This window comes from Rhinoderma darwinii, chromosome 11 (genome assembly GCF_050947455.1).
Source record: "Rhinoderma darwinii isolate aRhiDar2 chromosome 11, aRhiDar2.hap1, whole genome shotgun sequence".
In the NCBI taxonomy this organism is placed as follows: Eukaryota; Metazoa; Chordata; class Amphibia; order Anura; family Rhinodermatidae; genus Rhinoderma; species Rhinoderma darwinii.
The window spans coordinates 31317561-31332534 of NC_134697.1; the positions used below are offsets into that span (position 1 = coordinate 31317561).

General features: G+C 39.8%; 1 protein-coding gene across 4 annotated transcripts in view; it reads left to right on the forward strand.

Moving 5' to 3' along the window:
* Positions 1-14974, forward strand: part of EXOC6 (exocyst complex component 6) — a 210220-nt gene that overhangs the window by 125459 nt on the left and 69787 nt on the right. For 2 of the 4 annotated variants that reach the window (XM_075841004.1, XM_075841005.1), the window contains exons 16-19: positions 163-274; positions 1605-1739; positions 3704-3883; positions 10837-10866. In XM_075841004.1, the coding sequence (XP_075697119.1) occupies positions 163-274; positions 1605-1739; positions 3704-3883; positions 10837-10866 (457 nt within the window). The remainder of the gene's footprint in view (positions 1-162; positions 275-1604; positions 1740-3703; positions 3884-10836; positions 10867-14974) is intronic. The other 2 variants (XM_075841006.1, XM_075841007.1) reach the window with 1 other exon arrangement.

Below are 14974 nucleotides of genomic sequence, written 5' to 3' on the forward strand. Positions count from 1 at the left end.
TGAGGTGGAAGGAAATCTGTAAATGTCCTGATTGACACTTGTGGCTGCAGACAGAGAACATGTTGTAGGAACATATACGACATTCTCTTAATTCACACTTCACCTTAGTTCACTTTTACTGGTTTCTTTTTTTAAAGAAACACAATTTATGATTGATTTCAGCTCAACAGAGATTGATGATCTGCTCCGGAAATCGACCAACTTACTTCTCACAAGAACCTTAAGCAGCGGTTTGCAAAACCTCATCAAAAAGCCTCACATAGGTCTGACTGAAGTAAGTATTAACATCGATGGCAGGAATTAGCAAGTTGGCTTTTAGGTCTCTTTGGACAACAAAAATGCTTTAAATTCTACTATCACATATACATAGATACTACAAGACTTCCCTGATCTGTTCTTATTCTGACTCGGTATTGGCATTATTTTACATACATTGTAAATGCTTGGGCATTTTTAATAACCTTTCTTTTTAAAGGGTTTGTTTACTCTCGGCAACCCCTGTCCATATGCCCTATATACCCTGCTCAGGACCCCTCCCTATGAACCAGAATTAAAAGCCTTTAACAAGCAGCATGTCTGACTATGTTATACCCAGTCTGTCCATTTATATTTAAATGGTTGCGTGTAATACTACATTTCCCCTGTAGCGGCCGCTATAGGGAAAGTGAGCAGCCAATGACAAATCAGTTGTTTGCTGAGGGGCTCATCATATCGGCTCTTATATCAGGGGTTGTCTATGATGACACTACCCCTTTAATGCTTATGTATATATATGTATATATATATATATATATATATATATATATATATATATATATATATATATATATATACACTCGCAATATATAATCTGAAATGTATCTATAAAGGTGGGTGGTCGTCCAGTTTTCAGCCCATTTTGCTGCCCAATTCAGTAATAAGGCTAAGAATCTGACCCTACAGGGGGTAACTGATAAAATTTCTCGTCATATTGGAAAATTTCTGTGCAATGAACACACTCCTTCACTTTTCTATAAGAAAAGGAAATAATTGTAGTGACTGGTCAGGGATGTGAAGATGTCTTAACTGACCACCAGTCTCCATATCTACCCCCATTGAGTGAACGTTCTGGTACTTTTACAAGCGCTTTGCCTCTTTGGTTTTTAATTTGGAGATTTCCACTTTCCTTAAAATCTTGGAGCTAATGTTGATGCAGTGCCCATAGACTTTAATGAGCCTGTGATGTGTCTATGGGCCCCTTCATTATAGTGATTAGTGGAGGTCCCAGCTTACAGACCGCCATCAATAAACACTTCTAATGTGTCTTTATGACTCCAAAGTTTCCAGTATCTTTTGGGCGGTTGCACTATGTTTAATGTGGGTCATGAATAATTTCTGCCATAGCACCTGTCTGAACAAGACCTTAATCTTATTTTTAACCTGTTAAAGTATTGGGGTTTTCCCTCAAGGTAAGGAAGCAAGCATTGCTCCCAGCTATATATAACGGTGCAGTTTCCTGTAATGCAGTAATTGCCATGTATTTCTGTACCGTCTGAAAGAACAATGGCTCCTTAACAATAAGGTGGGACTGAGTGCTACAAACCTGTTACTTTTCTGCTTTGTAGCTTGTGCAAATCATCATAAACACCACGCACCTGGAACAAGCCTGTAAATACCTGGAGGATTTCATTACAAATATTACAAATATTTCACCTGAGACTGTGCACACCACAAGACTTTATGGCCTGTCCACTTTCAAGGTAAGGTCTATTGTAATACACAGCCTAGTGAACAAAGTGTAAAGTAAAATATTGGGCATGGAGCGGCAAACATCGGCTATAGCGCTGGAGGACTCGGCCAAGCCACGTATTACATGGACACCTATTGGTTTAAATTCAATTATAATTGTATGGAAGATCAATTGTCACCAAACAAAAATGTCACTGGGCAGTGGAAATTGTTCTTTGTAATAATAATTGTTATATATATATATATATATATATATATGCTCCTTTTATCCTTGAACAATTGCCTGCCAGTTCGTCTCACATCTGTCTTATTTGTTGCAGTCCTAGGCAAAGTAGATGAATAATGGTGTGACAGTAGCACTTTAGGCTTTGTTTTGTTTCCTGTGCATTATCGGGTGCCAGGAGGAGATGGCACAGTGCAGTAAATAGTTTTGTTTGTATACAAAATAGAATGTGACTGAGCTCTAAAGCTCGACCTGTAGACACCTTAAGAAGGAAGCAGCGTACCGTGTGTACATAGACTCAATCTGCCATTTACTGTGTGGCGGCAGGTCTTGGCACGTCAGTGAGAGTAGTATTAGGATATGTAAAATATGCCATTTTATTGTGCGTCCTTAAAAGGGACCTGTCACTTAGTCATGCTGTCCGTGTCTTAGAGAAGACATAACTTTAACACTGTTAGGTGCCCGCCTCGGGGAGAAGTGACTACTGGGTGGCTCCCCTCCAGCTTCCACCGCCGGTTTATAGGAAGAGACCTGTCAATTATAGTGAGCTGGGCTGCTAAAGGATTTCAACGTTTCTGGTTCATCTTTCCTCCCCCAACTACAGATCTAACAGCAGTCTAACGCCATACAGACTACAGACTGCCATAAAATCATCTGTGTCTGTAGTCTGAGATGAGGGGTTGGTATGGTTTTCCAACCCTTAAAAATAGGTATTGTAAATTCAGAATCGTAATACACCTACCTTAAATTAAAATTGTAATACACTTCCCTGTAGCTCAGGTGTCCTGCAAATTCCTGGTGTCATTGCAGCACAATGATGTCTCCAGTGCAACATATTTACAGCAGTCAGTAATTGCGCTGCAATGACAGCGAGAAGCAGCGAGGGACTTAACGGTAAGTATATTTGAATATTTTTTTCACCTGTTGAAACCTATTTTTATGGGTTAAATGAAAACCTTTTTAATAAAAGAATTGCATCATTGTCACTTCAACATCCACAGGGAATGCATCGTAGGTGCTCTACCCCTAATGTCATAGGTGCCACACCTTGATGTAGTAGAGGATTATCCCATTGCCTTCACAGCATTTTCAGGGCAGAGGTAGACAATATGTGGCCACTGAACCCCTGTAAAGCAGTACTTGTATTTAAAAATAACTGTATGCCTTGCCCGTCATTACACGGTCAGGGCATGCTGGGAGTTGTTGTATCTCAAGGTCAATGATTGCAACAAGTCTTAAACTGATTCTAACTTTTTGAAAGTATGTAAATTAGATTTATGCCATGAAATTGGACCAAAGTTGACATGCTTTTGTATTCTGTGTTTGGTAATGAAGGAAGACACGTTCCTAATAAACACAAACGTCCACGTAGTCTCATGAAACTTTCATCTGACCTCAAGTAAATTTCACCTCCATACAGAAAATGTATTTTCTACGCCCTCACCGGTTTCTTCTCCAGGACATTTCTTTACTGATTAACAAGCTTTTAAAAATGATCTATAACGCACTCGCTAATTTGGGCGTTTTGCTCACCAGTAAAGGATGGACGGGAGACTTGGCTGTAAGTGAGTTACTGCTGGAACGTTGACACTTTGATTAATTATCCTCAAGGCATCACTAATGAGTTACGAGATTGTAGATCTAAATTTAAAAGCAAATTTCTATTTGTCATCTTGCTCTGGAGTATAACAAAATATCCAATTTGATTTATTGTAATGGACAAGAGTCTAACCTGTGTACTATTCTGTTTAGGATGCCAGGCATGCAGCCGAGGAAGAAATCTACACCAAACTCAACCAAAAAATTGATGAATTTGTCCAGCTGGCGGACTACGACTGGACAATGTCAGAGCCAGATGGGAGAGCCAGCGGGTACCTAATGGACCTGATTAATTTTTTACGAAGCACATTTCAAGTTTTTACCAACTTGCCTGTAAGTTTATAGATATTACTACGCTTTTCTACCACTGTTGTATGGCTGTATACATAACTGTGACATCTTCTCTACTTCTGAATATAGCATCCAAATCCCACATCAGAATACACCTGACACCCTATTATCAGATAATGGTTTATATACTAAGAAATAGTGATGATGATTCTCACTCCACTCACTGGTATAGTATAGCATTGATAGATATTTTCCGAGCACATTAGACATTAGACTTTTCACATTTTAATGGGATCCACTGACAATCTTATGTCTGTAAAGAATGGCAGACCCTTGACTGAAAAACGACTGATCCTTTTATTCCTCTGCCACCGAAGCAGCACCTGTGGTGTCCGCCAGCCACTTATTAGCATTGGGAGACTTGAGAGTGATAAGTGTCATACAAACGATCATGTGGCTGACAGTCCTCTTTAGCCTTTGGTCAGAGGATACAGGGATCTGATAATGTTATTCCTATAGGGTCCTGGACTACCCTATATAGACAACATTTTGCGCTCTGCTTAAACATGCAGAAACATTTTCTAGAATGGGAAGAGGACATTTCATTCCTATTCTAGTCAAATTAAATCCTGTTGTATGCCATGTTGTCAACCTGAAATAATACAGTTAGTTGTTTCAGCAGGGTTACCATATTGGTCAGGGTCCCTATATCGGGTGTATAAAAAACTTTGGTGCCATATTTAATGTAATGTATGTATTTTGGAATACACTTTTGTCATATATTTTGATTTAAAATGTTGCTTTCTTTCTATTCTGCAGCTTCTATGTATCCACTGTACATAGAAGCTGCAGAACGATGTTGTCAGCCGAATCTGTCAGTGTGCTGAATTAGATTTTATCAATATTAGGATTAGATTAAGTGTCAGAGGCACACAGGAGTGGCTGTCAGCCGAGCCGTCAGACCAGCTCACTGACGGATTAGTCTGACTATGTCATTCTGCAGCTTCTATGTACAGTAATACATAGAAGCTACAGAACGAAACAAAGCAAAATCTTTTATAAGATTATAAAACAAAATACATAAAAAAGGCACCAAAGGTTTCCATAGCCTTTAAGTCATTGATGTTTTTAGGACGGAAACCTCACTGCGACGTTCATATAAAGTGTAGGTTTATCTTTGATGAAACTATCTGTACTTGGCTGAACCCCTACTTTCATATTAGGAATCTGATTAAACATAAATTCCCTAATATAGTTATATTATCAGCATTGCTTCCTATGAGTGGGAGCAATCTGATCACAGAACAGAGCAGCCTGTCATTAGACAACGGTTGTCTTATGACAGCAGCCTGTATTCTGCTGACAGACTTGCAGGGCAACAGCAGTAAATTTGATTGTCCCCACTGCTGCTCTGCTCAGATCGCCCCCCACCCCCCATCATCCGCTACTATACAAGAGTAAATTCTTCTTTGCAAATCTTGAGATACACTTTCATTCAGACAAAAAAATAAAATCTAGGTGTATCTTGTCCAGCTAAATTCACAATTCTGAAAAACACTTGGTTTCTGTGTTATCAGTAAGTAGCTGGAGTTCTTGGCTAAAGCATTTTATATTCATACTGTGTTCATCTATTGAATACATTTCCAGGTTTGAAATCAAAATGAACTATTTTCTGTTGCATTATTTACGTCTTCTCATTTTTAAAATAAAATGATAAGCTATGGAGTGTTAATCATCATTCTCTATAGTCCAGACTCGCTCATGTGACCTAACAAACTTCAGCGCGGTCTCTTTAAACTGTGCCAGTGCACATGGCAGAATTCCATGGTAACATATGCGAGTGGGCGCGTTCAGCCAGAACATAGCTATGAACGCCACAAACATATCTGGAACGTGTCACTAGTTGGAAGACTGAATGGAAGTTTAGTTGGGGACTGTGGGTGGCAGCGCTATTAGATCAGAGCAAGTGCCCACAGTTAGCTGAGTACTATCTGGGACACTGTGATAGGAAAACATACTGATACAAAGGAGCAAACAAAACTTATGGTAGATAAAGCAAAGTGCAGGAGCCCTATCATGTTAGTAGGTATAAGTTAATGGAACAGCTGCCCTTCATAACCTTGGCTTATATGTAACATAGAAAACAGGCTTTAGACTTCCTTTTCTTCCCCAAAAAATTTAGCATTTTGGTGTATCCTATTATCAAGTGCATTTTTAGTCAAAACCCAAAAAATGATATAACTGCTGTCACTAAACATGGCTATCAATATATATTCTATAGGCTAAAGGATCCCGTGCAGTTGTAGTTGAGGTCATCAGTAGGGGATGCAAATTATCAATGAGCCCAGGGCTGAAATCATGTCAAGGGTCCTCAACTGAACCTGCAAACCTTTCCCTCTGGTCACTTATCCATCATGCACATCGCTTCCACATTTACATCCACCTTATTAATCAAGCTACAAGCTAATGATTGACATCATTATAAATTAATACTATCCACTAAAATATATATGTTAATATTAACGCTATATGTACAAAGGAAATAGGCTTTTCAACGACTGGCACTGCCACTCCTTAACCGGGTCATAGACATTCGATTCTAATTGGCAGATATCATGATTTTGGCCCGGTTCACTGAAAATGTTCTGTCCATTGGGGCTGCAGGAAAGTACCACAACATCAAAGGGAAGAGAAACATGGACTAGAAAAGTTGCATTTTATCTTTCCGATCCTACTCTATCCTCATTAGATACCCATTCCTTCTTATCACCCCATATGTGCCATTGGGGGACTGTTGGGCTGCACCCATGCACATTTGGTTGATGTCCGATCCCGCTGAAATTGGCGGATTCTGAAGATTTTTTCCAGCCCATCCTGCAGGTGCTCAATCGGGTTGAGATTTGGAGGCTTAATCAACTTGAACTTTTTATCATGTTCCTCAAACTAATTCTGAACAATTTTTGCAGTGCCAGGACGCATACCATTAGGGAAATAAAGTTGTGCTTGGTGTACAACAATGTTTAGGTAAGTGGTACGTGTCAATGTAACATCCACATGATACGCACCCGGCTGTCCACCTGATGAAAATAAGAATGTGATTAATCAGACCAGGCCACCTTCTTTCATTTCTCCATGGTCCAGTTCTGATGCTCTCGTGCCCAATGTCGGTGCTTTCAGCGGTCAGCATGGGCACTCTGACCAGTATGCGGCTACGCAGCCCCCAACATAGCAAGCAGCAATGCACTGCGTGTTCTGATACCTTTCTATCATAGCCAGCGGTAACTTTTTCAGCTACTTGTGCTACAGTAGCTCTTCTGTGGGATCGGACCAGACAGCCTAGCCTTCACTCCACATGACCTTTTACTGGATGTCCTTTAATGGACTACTTTTGGTAAGTACTAACCACTGCACACCGGGAACACCCCACATGACCTGCCATGTTGGAGATGCTCTGACCCAGTCGTTTAGCAATCACAATTTGGCCCTTGTCAAAGTCGCTCAGATCCTTACACTTGCCTATTTTTCCTGTTTCAAATACGTCACTTTCAAGAACTGACTGTTCACTTGCTTCCTAATATATCCCACCACTTGACAGCCGCCATTGTAACCAGATAATCAAAGTTATTTACTTCACCTGTCAGTGGTATTAGTGTTATGGCTGAATGATTTATGTAGATATCTATCTATCTATCTATCTATCTATCTATCTATCTATCTATCTATCTATCTATCTATCTATCTATCTATCTATCTATCTATCTATCTATCCTGTATATAAATGTATTTGATATATTTTCAATTAACAATTATTTCTGAATGTTACAATTGTTTTTCCTTGGTTTATCTTCTCCCAAGTGGTTTTAAGTATTCTCTGTCAAGTGCCTCAATCATCGTCCGACTTCATAAACTGTGGATAATTAACACTTATCCTCTTTGACTATTTCTAATTCTGCATAGTAATCCTCAGAGTGACGGCATATGCCTTGGTATAAAACATATTTGGTACATTGAGCTAAAGATTATAGCTCATTAGTTTAGTTTTCAGTAATCTCTCCAGGTACTGTACTAGCAGGCACAAAAATGTACACTACTTTGATTAATTAACCTCTATATCTACATGAATGTGTAAAGAATGGGCACTTCCAGAATTTATTTACCAGTTTTATGGGCTGAATGTCTTGCAGAAGTGATGTCATAAGTCCCTAGTAAACTGATTGGCTGCATCCTCAATGAATATCAATCCACTGGTCCCAATCGGTCTTTACATCGGGAGACATCTCTAAAATCGAACTCAAAGTAAAATGTAAAAAGTTGGTTAGTGTAGTAAAAGTTCAGTAGTGAGGAACAAATCGGTGAAAATTTGATGGACAAATTTCCTATTATTTCGTCGTGGTTCCCCATTTAGGGCAATAGAGGGTGAAAGATGGATCTGTATTTCATCATTTGAGCCTTCATTTTCTTTATGCTCAAAACACGGCAATTCGCTTTCCAACAAAATGCCAGCAATGCAATGTTTTACAAATTCTCTCATCTCAAGTTCAAAAATCTACAAGAATTATATTTGCAATTGTGGAAAAAATTTGCCCTTTGAATACGTTTCACACATCTATATATGTATGCCTCTTAAAGGGGTATTCCCATTTGACATTTATGGCATATATCCACAGGATATGAGTCTGACGGTCCCCGTTGTCCTGGTGGATGGGGTTCTCAGAAGTGGGAGACCCACCTATTAGACATTTATGTAAAATTTCTATGATGGGAAAAACCTTTTAACTAACTAGAGCCCTGAGAGTGACAAATCATTTTACCATCTGTGGTCTCATTTTGATAAAGGATAGCTGTATTGTGATCAGGAACATGGGGTTAACGCCAGTTTGTATTGCACTATATATTATAAATAGTGCGTATGAGTATCCTGATATTTCATTATTAGCTCTTCAGTCTCAGATGAGGATTTGCACATATTGCTAGGATGGAACAAAAATAGCAAAATAGACAACAACATCCAATGTGACTTCCTTCTTTATTAAGTCTACGTCTTTTTATATCTAGATAGGTCCAAAATTCTGTTCTGATTATTTCTTAATGTATCTTTATTGTGGCAGAAGTAAAATTTTTCTGATCTAGAGTTCCAAATACCGTATATAGACATATGGGACAGATTGATTAAGACTGGCAATTCATACACCAGTCTTAGCTTTCTGTTCCGCTGGAGTAAGTAAGGCCCTTCCCCCTTTTACTAACTTTCACCAACTTTTTGTCCCGCAATTTGCGACTTTTCATTTGACTGTTCTACGCCAGAAAACAGGCATAGAGAAGTTGGTAAATTCCCCCAATGGAGTTAAACATAATTCTAGCTGTCTACAGCCACCACTCGGGGGAGTTAAGGAGTTTACTGCATACGGTTTATACATTAACCGCAAAGGGCTTATCTCACTACAGACATTTATGGCATATCCACAGGATATGCCATAAATGTCTGATAGATGTGGGTCCTACCTCTGGGACACGCACCTATCTCTAGAACGGGGTCCTCCAAACCGTTCCTGCCTGGTGAGGTGGCCACTGCATCCTGGCGGTGAAGGTGGTTGGGTTTCTGGAAACAGTCAGCTAAGCTGTTTTGGTAGTTTGGTAGAAACTGAAACATCTTTGCTCACTGTGCCTCACCAGGTAGGAACGGGGTCAGGGGACCCCTGTTCTTGAAATCAGTGCAGGTCCCTAAGTGGAACCCACATCTACCAGACATTTATGGCATATCTTGTGGATATGCCATAAATGTCTGTCATGAGATAACCCCTTTAATAATAACACAATATGCAGCAAAGTCCTAGATCTGATGATTTTGCCTATTTCCACATAGGGGAGATTTATTAAAGCAATTACTCCAGTTTCCTGTTTAAGGTACATTTCAAATAGTGTTTGGCATGAACTTCTCACACTAGAGAAACCCACTGATGTAATGTGAAGCACACTAAATAAAGGTGTACAGTGCCCTCTGTGAAATAGGTGGAGGGATAAATTAAAGGGGTTGTCCCACCACAACTTATTATCTATCCACAGGTGATAAGTGTTTGATAGGTGGGGATCTCACCCCACCGATCATGAGAATGGAGGTCCCATGTCCCCTGTTTGAATGTAACGACAGTCACTCATAAGTGCTACCGCTCCATTCATTCTCCATGGGACTCACAGAGATAGCCGAGTAAAATGCTTGGCTATATCCATCAGTCCCATAGAGAATACGGGACTCAGGACCACCATTCTCATAATAGGTGGGGTTACTAATTATGGAACCCCCAGCGGTAAAACACATATATCCTGTGAATAGGTTATAAGTTGTTATGGTGGGACTACCATCCTGCCAGCCATATTTATACATAGTGTGTATGACATCAGCAGCTGTGAATTTCCTGAACTACAGACAGTGATGAATGTACCCCCTCATTTTGCACCTCTCAACTTACTAACCGGTATCTGTTATGTCTGGCGAGGAACTGCACCCTACTCTATATTGCTGCTTTCTTGTTATATACAATTAATTTTTATTATTATTATTTTTTCTTTTTTTTCTTATGACACCCACAAATGATAGTAAACTAGATAATTCCTTCATAACACTAACAGGAACTTGGTAAATACAGATATAGTGGAGCTGAACTTCTTGTTAGTGCTTTTTTTTTGCACCATGATAGCTTACTAAGATGTAATAGTACCTTCGAGATACTGCAGTAGGTTTATCTGCAGTCCTATGTAAAACCACTGTTTTCACATCATATTACATAGAAATGAACCAAATGACAAACTCAGCACTACTACAGCGACCAAACCAAGTCTGCTATATCTGTAAACTCCATGGTGTCTCTGGCTTAGACTAATGTTGATGTATAACCTGCTCAGTTGCTTTTCTATTTCTGCTCTCTGCTTCTAACACTTCTTTGCTATTTACTTTTCTTCCTTTTTGTGTTTTCATTGCTCTGCTGCTTTCCCTTCAGAATAACAGCAATGACCATGGAGCTATGTCGGTAAGTAGCTTCCAGCTGTAAAATTGTCATTTACTGTGTCCACTAAACATGCATATTGGCCTTTAGATTCGATCGGTGAGTTATTCCAAAGGTATTACACCCTTTTATAATATTTATAAGAAAATATATCAAATAAACCGCAGTAAATAATGTAAATCTATACATTTATTTACCCAACTATATAACTGTCAAGGATATTCTGGAATATATTAAAGAAGATTTGTGGTTTTCTGTAAATTAAGGGTATTCATTGTATAACAAAAAATGTCTGCAACTTTGTGTTTCATTTCTTCAATATCTCTACTTGTTGTCAGTGAATGGAAACATCCAGAGGCTAAAAGCCCTCCTGACCTAGTTCTGCTCACTCAACTCAATACAAGAGAAAGCTCTGATCCACTCAGGATAGATTTGACACCTTTGGATGTAAATTTTAAAAAACATCATTCATTGACAGCAAGCCATGATCTTATAAATGATGAAAAAACTGATACATACTGTATGTAAGACAAAGAGGCTTTCTCTAAAAGTCCCGTCAGTAAATACTGAATCAAATCATGAAAAATTTTACATCCCCGAGCTCAGCGTCTTCACTTCTATTCTATGCTGATACCAGATAGGGTAGCGTTGGAGACCTGTCATTGTAGCGTTGGACACCTGTCATTGTAGCATTGGACACATGTCATTGTAGCGTTGGAGACCTGTCATTGAAGCGTTGGAGACCTGTCATTGAAGCGTTGGAGACCTGTCATTGTAGCGTTGGAGACCTGTCATTGTAGCGTTGGAGACCTGTCATTGTAGAGTTGGACACCTGTCATTGAAGCATTGGAGACCTGTCATTGTAGCGTTGGAGACCTGTCATTGTAGCGTTGGAGACCTGTCATTGTAGAGTTGGACACCTGTCATTGTAGCGTTGGAGACCTGTCATTGTAGCGTTGGAGACCTGTCATTGTAGAGTTGGACACCTGTCATTGTAGCGTTGGAGACCTGTCATTGTAGCGTTGGAGACCTGTCATTGTAGCGTTGGAGACCTGCCATTGTAGCGTTGGACACCTGTCATTGTAGCGTTGGAGACCTGTCGTAGCGTTGGAGACCTGTCGTTGTAGCGTGGGAGACCTGTCATTGAAGCGTTGGAGACCTGTCATTGTAGCGTTGGAGACCTGTCATTGTAGCGTTGGAGACCTGTCATTGTAGAGTTGGACACCTGTCATTGAAGCATTGGAGACCTGTCATTGTAGCGTTGGAGACCTGTCATTGTAGCGTTGGAGACCTGTCATTGTAGAGTTGGACACCTGTCATTGTAGCGTTGGAGACCTGTCATTGTAGCGTTGGAGACCTGTCATTGTAGAGTTGGACACCTGTCATTGTAGCGTTGGAGACCTGTCATTGTAGCGTTGGAGACCTGTCATTGTAGCGTTGGAGACCTGCCATTGTAGCGTTGGACACCTGTCGTTGTAGCGTTGGAGACCTGTCGTTGTAGCGTTGGAGACCTGTCGTTGTAGCGTGGGAGACCTGCCGTTGTAGCGTTGGACACCTGCCATTGTAGCGTTGGACACCTGCCATTGTAGAGTTGGACACCTGTCATTGTAGCGTTGGAGACCTGTCATTGTAGCGTTGGAGACCTGTCGTAGCGTTGGAGACCTGTCATTGTAGCGTTGGAGACCTGTCATTGTAGCGTTGGACACCTGTCATTGTAGCGTTGGAGACCTGTCATTGTAGCGTTGGACACTTGTCATTGTAGCGTTGGACACCTGTCATTGTAGTGTTGGACACCTGTCATTGTAGCGTTGGACACCTGTCATTGTAGCGTTGGACACTTGTCATTGTAGCGTTGGACACTTGTCATTGTAGCGTTGGACACCTGTCATTGTAGTGTTGGACACCTGTCATTGTAGCGTTGGACACCTGTCATTGTAGCGTTGGACACCTGTCATTGTAGCGTTGGACACCTGTCATTGTAGCGTTGGACACCTGTCATTGTAGCGTTTGAGACCTGTCATTTTAGCATTGGACACCTGTCATTGTAGTGTTGGAGACCTGTCATTTTAGCGTTGGACACCTGTCAGTTCCCCTTTCATTTTTATTTAGATAAAATAGGAAATTCCCTTTAAGATATCTTCCAATATCTCAGCTTACTGGACCCCTATAAGTATGGTGATGGTGGAATGGGATATTGGTATAAACATGAGACTACAGGAAGAGCCTAAAATATCCTTTAAGAGTAAATTGGTCTTGATGTTATAAATATCAGGCTCATAGAAAAATCTTTACGTTGCATTTGCCTTAGCTTTTTAATTCAATCTTGAGGAACCAGTGACATTCATCACTGCGGAATAATACATGTATCTTCTGCATATTAAACAGGTCCGGCCTCTATATAAAATGTATACTTTGCTGCATGGTGCGCACTGCTTTGTATCTTAGAGGCAAACAGCTGATGGCATGGATTTGCTCAGATGCATTTTATAGATTCATATACTGTAATTATGTGTATGGCCCTTTAAATAAGGATTGTTTTCAAGCTAGGCACAAATAGCCCACACGACAGCATAGATTTACTGCCGGCAGATCATATGTAATATATCATGTGTATGTAATGTGACAGTATAAATAGGGCACATGGGTTCCTATAGCTCACAAGACTCTGCATTACTAAGTGCTAAAGTCTATGTTCGTGGTGCAAATACCCTAGAGTAATTCTAATGTATGCTCGAGGCTTCAAGATAAGTAGTGTTTTTTTCTAGAATTATTATTATTATATAATAATATATTTGTACATACAATTTAGAATTTCACTTGTTCATATTTCATTCAGGACTTATGTTTGGTGTTTCAAGTGTGTCTATAATTTATGCTCTAGATGTATACATTTGCATAGGTCTGCCACTCACTCCCATTGTAAAATATTAATACATGGTATACATTTTTTGATGGGAATGCCAACCCGACATATACCAAAATTACACATATTTGGCATACCTTTGACTAATGAAAGTCTATGGGCATGTCGGTGATAATGTTGGGTAGTGCGCCGGTTGCTCAACCAAAGATCGCTGTGTCGCTCTCCCTACATCGCAGATGATGAAAGTCAATGTGGCCGCGTTGCAACCATGAGCCGTGACCCGACATTCGCAAAAAATCCAGCAGGTTTGGAGTGTATCCCTAGCCTAATCGCAGTAGGTAACAGCTCTATACTAAGGGCAGTGTTATAAGATTTGCAAAAATGTATACATACACATTATATATATATATATATGTATATGTATGTATGTATATATATATATATATATATATATATATATATATGTATGTATATTATATCTTATATATTGTGCTGCTTTCTACCAGACGTGAATATGGTAGTTTAGCATTTTCTCTGGGATGGGATTAATTTGCTGGGAATACAGTAAATGTCACCAGAGTAGAGAATGAATTATGAGGAATACAATGACCTTTTCCTAGCCAAGCTCGGAGTGGGGTGTTTGCTTGTGCTTCAGCTCAGGTTTAATATTATGTGCTGATGAGAATGTGATAAAGCCGCCCGTACATATTTTAAGCATGACCAGAATGAATTACTGGCACAGGGAATCCTGTCATTACAAATCTCCACTTGCCTCTCTGTGGTTTGTCTAATCTTTCCGAGGCTCACACTAGAACATTAGAGATATTCTAAACTAATTACAATCTTTTATTTGTGGAGCAGAACGTTATGCAGTCAGACACATAACCCTCGTGGAGTCCAAGACACTGCGTCTTAAGATCTTCTTCATTGTTGTTGCCGACTTGGAGGAAGGGTTATACTTTTTGAAGACTGACCTTCTCGTAGGTCCGTAGATTGTAGAATTTTATGTCGCCTTATCAATGGCAATGAAACTTGGTTTATTTTATGCTCCTTGAAAGTTTGCCAAGAACAACATATTCCCGGTCCATGAAGCCACTGACGGCATGTCTTTGTCAACATGTGTCTCCAATTTGATTTACATTTGAAGCTACTTTGATTTTCTGGTAGTCACATGTATTTCTGCTTAATCTACAAACAGGTCCCTAGGTAAGGTCAGAGGCATATTCAAATGGTAGCAAAATATTTCCCCATGTTAAAGTGAATACAGTT